The following is a 9,251-nucleotide window of genomic DNA, read 5'->3' as shown; positions in this document are numbered from 1 at the left end:
CGCTGCTCCTTCGCAGCTGCAGCCGGGGAGCTCCCAGCACACACACGGCCTTTATTCTCCCTGCGAGGATGCTCGGGATGGAGAGAAAACACAGCGCTGCGTTTCCTTACAGGAAAAGCAGCAGCTACAGCCCATAGCAGGTGCACACGTTGTCCCTGAAGGAGCAATGCTGACCCTAAGCGAGGCTGCTGCAACTGGGAAATACAGCTTCCAGGCGCTGCGTTTAAGAAAACGGGGTTATTTTCAACTTTACGGTTAACGACGAGCCGCACTCCCGACCTGGGCTCCAGCGAGGCTTGCTGCCGAGCAAAAACGACGGCACGGAACAACTTTCTTCTTCCTCCGTGCAATAAGGACGCGGGCACCTGCGAGCGGGGCGGCCAGCCTCCAGCGCAGCCTAGATGGGGGAAAGAAACAGAGCCGCAGATTTCAGTTTTAACAAGTTTTAGGCAAGTTCTAAAGTATTAGGCTGTATCTTGCAAACCTGTATCACTGCCTGGTCTAACGGGATTTCAATTCGTCGGTGCAGGACCATGCATAAAACACAGTTTTATCGTGCTCAGTATGAAGGTGTTCTCATTATATTTATGAACAATGATAGAAAAGGGAAACCCCTTGGTAAATCCATCGCAGTACATTTTCTTCCACCCCGCCCCCCCCCCCACAAACAGGCCATCGCAGTACATTTTCTTCCACCCCGCCCCCCCCCGAAAAGCAGTTGGTGTGTTTTATTTACGCGAGTAGCTCCCTTGTGTAAGCGTAAGGGGATACAACATCCAACTCTGCCCCTCTCATTTATGTAATAAGCATTTTCGTTTCAAAAGCGGCAAAGCGGAGCTGCCACTCCACCACACTCACGTGCGTGCTTAACGTTATGCAAGGGGATCAAGCAAGGTGTAAATTTAAGTACACGCACAATGGTTTGCTGGATCACAGCCTAACCTACGATGCCACGCATGAGAGGAACAGACCAGAACCCTTAATTCTGCCCAGGGATGGAGGTGTAAAATGAATTTAGCTGTGCCAGGCTAGAGCAGCGGAATAAGGCGCTTACCGCCAAAATTCAACCAACTTCCAAACAGTCACAGAAATAACTGTCATTAAAACATGTCTACGTTAGTGGGAAGTGGAGAGGTATCCTCGGATCAGCCCTTCTTTGTAGAAAAGCTGTTTGCCTCCATGCCGAGATGCTGTTTGCAAGGTCAAAGCTGCTCCTGTGTTAGGGAGGTGGGAAGACTGTCAGTCCACCTCAGTGAAGAAGAAATCAGAATCGCCAGTATTAAGTGACAACGGAGGAAAGCAGGTGTGATAGAAATGCCACCAATGCCCTATTAAGGAAAACTAGAGCGCGAACAACACCCCATGTCCTGTAGCGCTCAGCTTCTTGGTGAGAGTTGTTAAAAACCCAGCAGGCAGAAGCTTTCCGAGGTGCATCTCCCCTTCCTGCGGCAGGCAGCACGGCTGGCAGCTGCCTGAGCAGCTCCCAGGGCTGTTCTTTGGGCAGCTGATGAGATTTGCCAAGTACCTCTTCAGGCTGGCGGAAAGATGACAGCAACCGGTGCTAAGTGCTCTCAGCACCTCCCTGCTAGCGAGCACGCCGGTGCTCTGCTCGCCGGGTGAACTGTTTCGAAGGCAGCCCTTCCTCCTCCGCTCGGAGAGCACAAAGGCGTTCGTCTGCAAGGAAAAGCAGAGACAAAAAGCCCAACAGTTGTAATTGGGTACGAGCGCAGACTCCAGGGTAAAGGGCAACCGGCAAAACCACAGATGATTTGATTTCCTGGCAGGCGGGCTTGCAAGCAGAGATGGGCAATTTGGTCTTGGAAATACAACCGGCAACGCATTTGGGGAAAAAAGGAAAGCCACCCCGAATCCTGACCGCCTCCCACCGCGGTTTGTGCATGCAGTCAGAGCACAGCCGCACAGCCAGCTCACTTTGGGAGGGAGGAAACGGGATGAAAACCTCTTAAAAATGATCACTAGTACAAGCGGGTGCTGCTGGAGCAGCCCTGTCCCTGGCTAACACGCCCTCTGCCTCGATGACAGCGCAATTCCACATTCATGGCAGCAACTAGGAATGGGCAGCGGCAGCAGCTGCTGCCACCACCGGTTTGTTGCAAAACAACTAAATGCCAGCAACGTCCATTTTTCAGTGTTCATCCTTGGGCGAGTTGGAAGCCTGTGTTGCTATTCTTACCGAACCGGGAGATTTACAAGAAAAAACAGTCGTCTTCAGATCTCTGAAGGATTCACAATGGTATCAAAGAGTTTTGCTCTTCTTTTAATGGAGAATCCACCTACAAGGCATATGTATTTTGACATGCTCCGAAACGGTCACTGGAAAGAGCTCTTACCATAAATGCTTTCTTATTAACATAGTTGTGTGCTGGAAGTTTAATTACAGAAACTATCAATGCAACAGGAGATAAACACTTTGCTTTTGAAGGGAATTAATTTATTTGGAGATGTACATCACACAGGCACGCTGCTGGAGATCCAAGCAATGCCTGACCTCAGTATCGTTAAATCATGCTCCGGGGAGCTCTCTTGGATTTTAAATACTTTCTTTAAGAACAAACTTCCTTCTTCTGAAATAAAGACACGCTTAAACATCGGTGATTTCCCAAAAGCCACCTGCACCCGTTTTTCTAGTTGTTTTCTTGGAAAACAGGCTACAGATATCAAACAGGTAACTTTGTGACATTTTGGTTACCAATAGGGAAAGGAGGCGGAAGGACTCCGGTTCCCTCCGAAGGGAGGGCAGGCAATACATGTAAGAAAAGCTGTGGGAAATGCCATGGTTCCCAGCTGCAATGTGCTTTCGAGGAGTCATGACGCATCCCCACCTGGAGTTCCTGGGTTCCTGTTCAAAATTTGTGTCCTATAAAAACACATTTGACTGACGAGCGGACCTGCTGCAGCAGCTGCGTTGCCACTTCAGGAGAAGGTCAGCTGCCCAGACGTTGCGTAGTAGCCAGAGGCATCTGAGGAGAACCTCTGGGAAAGACGCACCGAGTCCAGCTGCACCTCTCCAAAGTAGAAGTTCTCGAAGAGCTGAAAGAGAAGACAAAAACCATTTGAGGGTGTCCTGGTTTCAGCTGGGATAGAGTTAATTTTCTTCCTAGTAGCTGGTATAGTGCTGGTATAGTGCCATATATATATATAATATGGGGTATTCCATACCATGTGACGTCATGCTCAGTATATAAACTGGGGGTAGTTGGCCAGGGGGTGGTGACCGCTGCTCAGGAACTGGCTGGGAGTTGGTCGGTGGGTGGTGAGCACTGCATTGTGCATCACTTGTTTTGTATATTCTTTTATCATTATTATTATTATTCCCCTTCCTTTTCTGTCCTAGTGTTGTTTAGCTGCCTGCCGGGTTAACGCACAACAGAGGGGCACCTAGAGAATGCAGCCTGCAGCTGGTCCACCGATCTCTCGCAAGAGCAGGCCCTGCAAAAAGCCTCTACTCATAGACTTGTTTTGCCTTTAATGAAACTACTCTTTAAATTATTTTTCCCCTTAGAGACTGCACTTAGCCTTTAAAGCAAATGGTATGAAATGAACACCTCTTTTTATCTACAGCAGCAGTTGCTCAAACCTTCCCTACCTTGCTTTCTGACTGTCTCTCATTTAGGGAGCTTGGGGAGGCTATTCACCACCCCGAGGGCCACCACCTCAGGCTGGTGGCTCTTGAGGTCACAAGCTCCGCAGGAGCAAGGATTGAGGCCAGGACATTTTTACCAATCCAAGCCACAGGACGTACGACTTAAGAGTTATGGCTCAGTCCTAATTCAAACTAGCAGGCTAGAGGCGCAAGGCTCTTCATCCCAGCACTGACCCCGCTTTGTTCAACAAATCCTTCTTTGTTCGGCAAAGATTTGAGTGCAAATTAATGAAAGCAAGCCAACTCTGGGACCCAGAGGGCATGTCTCTGCTGATTAATCCAATCTATGAAGCAGACCAAAAAAATGACATCAGAATTTCTTATGGGGAAGTTCAGCAATATTGCTGGAAAGGCATCGAGTCCAAGCGTAAAGTGCTCCTCCCGTTCCATTAAGACGCAGGAAATTGCCCTACCTGGAAACATCAGTTGTGCCTTTGGAAAAGCCCGTCAGTGGAGATGCTAATTTCAAAACTCCGCTTAACGGGAGCACTGTGAGTCACTCAGGGCCTGAGCAGTGACATCTCCCCACCATGAAGATCTCCGAGATGTCCATTCCATCTGTCTCCTATTGAATTTTCTATCTGTCCCTGCAGGTGTTGGCTCAAGACAGTCGCAGGCTCAAGACAGTCGCACACCCCTTCCTGCCATTACAGAAAGCACAAACGCTAATGGCCAGCAAAAGCCGATGCATTAATTACAACACATCCTCCTAGAGCCAATAGTGCATCAACTCCTCCACACAGCGAATGATGGAAACCCCAAATACCTAATTGCATCTGAAAGGCTGCACTTCTCCTCCTCCAAAAAGGCATATGGCTCTGCCTGGCACCGATTTGGGCAGGACTGCTCTTTTGTTGGTTCTCCCAAGGGAGAGATTTCCACTTTGCAAATACCCCTTCTTGCAAGGGCACCAGATAGGTTGCTTTCAGGACAATTCCCGGTTTCGCTGTCACTCCTCCACAATGGAAATGTGCCTTAAGGAAAGTGTTTCCCTGCCCATCTTCAGGGCAGAGCAAGCAGCGCTTTGGCCAGGGAGCACCACCGAGGCACCATGATGAATCCAGCCCCTGGTCCAGACTGCCAGCTCACTCAGACAACTCTCCACTCAGGATTTGGCTGAGGCCAGCAATTCCCCATCAACACACGACAGTCAGAACAGCATCTCTGAAGAGAAGGGGTATTTATGTGTGCCGAGCCAGCTCTCAGCGACTGCTAAGCCCCTGCTTCGGTTTGAAACGGCTGCAGCTGCAGTCAGACGTGCTGCAGAGTTCTTGCTGCCAGCAGCCCACCTGCCAGGGACCACCTCCTCCTCCCCGGACCTGCCTGCGTGGCAGCACGGGCAGTCAATCCTCAAGCTGCTTCTGCAAAAAGCATCTGGGTTAGCACAAATGCCGCGAAGAACTGGGTTTCTCTGTGCCAGACCATTTAGTCACAGCGTGCCTGCCTAGGAGAGGTGGCGGGCAGCCTCCGGCTCACCTGCACCTCCCTGCAGCTCATCCTGCCTTTAGGGTGACGCTTGTCCCTTAAGACCCTGGCACAAGGACTTACTTTGCACAGGGCCCAAAGCAGTTTGTTGCTAATCACTCAGACTCATATTAAGCCCCAACTTGCTGCCAGTTCTTCCGAGCGCATACTCGGCAAGAGCCAGGCACCTCGCCACAGGGGTCATGCAGGCTCCCGTCCCAGCAAGAGGCCCCGCCGCAGCAGCCTGGCTTCAAGGGACGCTGTGGCTCCATGTGGCCACTGCCGTAAAGGGGGGCACCCTGTTGAAAAGTTGTGCTAAGGGAGCATCTCAAACAGGGAGAGGAGGAAAAGAGAGAAGAGAAATGACCACAGCCATACAAAGTCCTTTTTATATAATTAAAGATTTATACAATTAAAGATTAATTATGTTCCCAAAAGCCTGCGTAGTTCATGTTAGAGGACTTAGGATAAAATGTCTCATTAATAAGAGATGGTAGTAAAAAGGGGTTGGTCTCCTTTCTCTTTTTGTTTTGACTGATCTGAGAAGGAAGGATGATTTCCAGCTCTCCAGGGCTTGCTGCAGTGCTTGTCACCAGCGTGCCCACTCACCCCAAACCTTAACACCCATCTCTGTCAAAATGGTCGTTCATATCGACACTCCTTTCCTTCACAGAGAACTCTCCACCCAGGAAAAATGGAAATAATTTCTCTCCATTCCTAACGGAGGGAGCGGTACGTGCACTGGTAAGCATGGAGATACTAGGATGTGAAAAGGATTTCTTTAAAAGAGAAGGGGGACAAGATGCATTTATTTCTGTAGAACTAAGTCTTTGCAAACATGAAGAAAACAAATGAAACGCTGGGATGCGCCGGTCCCAGCAGCAGCCCTGGAAGTCAAACCTTTACGCAAAACAGCCAAAGGAAGAGTCTTTCAAACACTTGTTTATATTATTTCTGCACACCACAGCCTGTTTTTCTTACAAAACACATGTACTCCAAAGCAAAAAATTAGTTAATGAGACAAACCCTCCCCCCAGCCCCTCTTGCCTCGCACAGCCTCAGGCACATCGGACGAGAAAGACAATCAGAAAGTCCCAGAAGACACTGCCCAGGTCAAGGGCCCTCCATTCGTGCACTGCTAAAAGTGAAGCAAAACCCTTGTACCAAAGCATTTTGTATTCCCTTGGCTTTTTTAAGACCTACCATCTCTCGTGTGTCCGAGCGTGTGTGTTTCCCAGGGAGAACACTGCTAGAACTATTGATTTTTGGTAATGTAGCTGTACTTTCTGAGAGTAAACATGCTACAAGATTTAGAGGACAACCACAGACATTTTTTTCTGCTCTTGTTTCAAGCCGGCTTCTCACCGATGCTTCTTTGCTCCCTGAGGCTTCCCACGACAGAAGCCACTGGACGCCAGGCATGGGGATCACAGCCGAGCCACCGTATGGCCGAGATCTGCCTCGGGCAGTGGGGAGGGAGGCCCCTCAAACATCATCCTCTGAGACCCCTGAAACACTGGGAGCTGGCTTCCCGTCACAAAAGCATCCTGTGCTCAGGTCCCCGGGGGCTCAGGAAGAGATTTCAGAAGGCCAAGCCTCTACTTTCAACTTTCCCTTCTATTTATCTTGGGGAGAAGCCAAGCAGAGCTGAGAAAGATATTTATACCTCCCTCCTCTCCCCAGCCACCACGGAAATGCTCCGGTTTCAGAGGAGGCCTGTAGCACAGCTGATGAAATGCCTCCTATAAAAGCATTTTAGCATTTTTTATTCTGGGCCAGGAAAGAAGATACCTGGAGGTTGTTACACTTCACGAGCAAATGCTCATAACCCTAAGACTTGCCTAGTCCCCCTCCTGTCCCTTCCTGTGGGTGCCAAGGGCCCACCTTTCCCCAAAAAGGCTGCAGGGAGCACAAGGAGGTGCGGATCAGGAGCAGCTAGGAGGGAGGCGGGGGGAGGAAAAACGCAATCACCCGCACGGTTACCGAAAGCTTTGTCATTTGATTGGAGTGGGACATGAGGCTCAGCAAAAACACAGTAATTCTATAAATCCAAACATGCTGAAGGATTTATATCCTCGCTACCTAAAGAATAAATAAGAGGTTGGGGGATAGGATTTTTTTTTTTTTTTAATATTATAAATGAAAATGAACCTGATGGAAGTAAAGGTCAGCTTATGAAGTCAACACCACGCACGTCATGCAAGCTACTAACTCCCATCAAGGGAATAGCACTTACCAGACTAAGTGCCCTCTGTCTCCCTGCTGCCTTCCCAAATTAAATTAGAACCGAATAAGGAAAGAGCATTGTTAACTTTTAACCCCAGACCCAGCACCTCTAAGCAAACATGCCAGAGATGTGCCCTACCTTTCAAACCACAGCCAAAGGCTCAGAAACCGCTCAGTGAGGATGCCTAGGACACGGCATCTCCTACGGGGAGGTAGCAGGTGCCTAGAGAGCGGCACAGCATCCGCCCGGGAGCAGCATCCCAGGACCTGCAGGGAATGGCAGAGACCGCAGCTGCGCTGCCTTCCCCAAAAGCCATGAGTCCCTGAGAGAGGGAGTGTACTGGTCCATGGATACCCATATTTTACATGTTAGCCTGCAAACTACCGTAGGCCCACGTGTGCAAGCGCTCCTCCTTCTCCCTCTCCCTTCCGGGGGTCTGGGTCCAAGGACACAACTGCGCAGGTAACAATGAAAGGTAGGCAGCCCTGCGGTAGCTCCCAGAAAGCAAGCTTTTCTCCATTTCTTTCCCAAAGTCACTTATTCTGAGCCAGGAAAAGCCAGCAGCACGCCTGTCATTTCTAACACCCCAATTTCTCTCATTTAAGACAATTCCGTTCAGATGTTGGAAACCCTTCCTCCTCCAAGGTCCGTTCCCCTCTATTACCCACAAATTACACAGCAGGGCTCCCTTGGGGTGCGATAATCATTTTCTGAAGGAAGACAGAGGCTGAAGACTTGTTTTGCGAGAGAAAGAATCACACATCAAACGCTCGCTCCTTGCAAACCTGAGCCAAAAATGCTAGTACAAACTTCAGCCCCCAAACCACAACAACCTCCTTATCAAAGGCAGAGCAACAGATCAAAACCAGGATGTCTCTTTTCCGCGTTTTTTCCCCTTTTGCCTAAACCTGTAAAGTAGGTTTTACCGAAGCACTGCAGAAACAAATGCAAAGGACGACGATTCCTCGATGAAGCAGTTAAAACGTGTATCTAAATGATGCTGTGTTCCCAAGCGCAGGTATTTGTCAAGCAGCCATCCTCGGGGGCTCGCTTCCCACAGACAACCCTCCTCCCAGAATGAGACAGCACCTTTGTGTTCAAATCTGGAAACAACAGTAATAAATCATGGCGCTAATCCACGTAAGGACAGCAGCGACGCGTTTTAGCTCCGGTTATGAAAAGCGGAGATGCCAACACAAACTGGTGCTTTTAAATCACCTGTCACAGGCTCAACAAGCATGAGAAATATTAATGGATTCGCCTGGACAGGCACTGGGCAGCAGGAGGACAAAGTAAGTCCAGACAAGGGAAGGGAGTAAGAGGTATTTAAAACTTCCTTCACGTAATCTCTGGCTTGCACTCACACCGCCTGGCCTGGATTTTGCTGCTACCATCAGGATTATTGATCAGTTTTTAAAGCCTTACGTCGTCTATGGTAGTCAGCCAAAAAGGACCCATCTTGAATTAATAAAAAGTCCAAGCAGCTCTGCCGAGGGCCTTGGTGCTCAGAAATGCCGAGGGAACGACGATTCACTGCAATGCCTTGCAATTAAAAACTACCACCAAAGAGCAGCATTATCACAGGATAAAATGCATACGCACACACACACATATCCCCCCAGTCTGCGGGGAGCTCGCTTTGTTGTGAACTCCAGCCACAGAAAGCAGTGCCTTAGGGTAGGGGTATTATAGATTAACAGTACAAAACTGTCCCTGGTGAATCAGTGCTGCAGGAGAGCAGAGGCATGTAATGTCATTAGCCTGTGACCAATCAGCCTAAGAAACCCGTCTGTCCTCGGCAGGGAGCTGAGGGGGGGGTCCCGTTTTCCGTATCTGGAACGAGCACAGAAATTAGCAACTTCTGAGATGCGGGAAGGAAGAGGCTCACAGCTCCAG

General features: G+C 49.4%; 1 protein-coding gene across 2 annotated transcripts in view; it reads right to left on the bottom strand.

The window, feature by feature from the left end:
- Window positions 1-1,464: 1,464 nt before the first annotated feature.
- Window positions 1,465-9,251, bottom strand: part of ASCC1 (activating signal cointegrator 1 complex subunit 1) — a 39,900-nt gene continuing 32,113 nt past the window's right edge. Inside the window, exons 9-10 of one of the 2 annotated variants that reach the window (XM_009325790.1) lie at window positions 2,910-3,051; window positions 1,465-1,674 (exon numbers count right to left, since the gene is read on the bottom strand). In XM_009325790.1, coding sequence (XP_009324065.1) covers window positions 2,935-3,051 — 117 coding nt within the window. In that variant the 3' untranslated portion in view covers window positions 1,465-1,674; window positions 2,910-2,934. Of the gene's footprint in view, window positions 1,675-2,251; window positions 3,052-9,251 lie in introns of those variants that run through there. The other variant, XM_009325789.1, reaches the window with a different exon arrangement.

This window comes from Pygoscelis adeliae, unplaced genomic scaffold, assembly GCF_000699105.1.
Source record: "Pygoscelis adeliae isolate BGI_AS28 unplaced genomic scaffold, ASM69910v1 Scaffold4, whole genome shotgun sequence".
In the NCBI taxonomy this organism is placed as follows: domain Eukaryota; kingdom Metazoa; phylum Chordata; class Aves; order Sphenisciformes; family Spheniscidae; genus Pygoscelis; species Pygoscelis adeliae.
The sequence above is the reverse complement of the archived record's forward strand: the minus strand, read 5'-3'. Positions and strand labels throughout refer to the sequence as shown.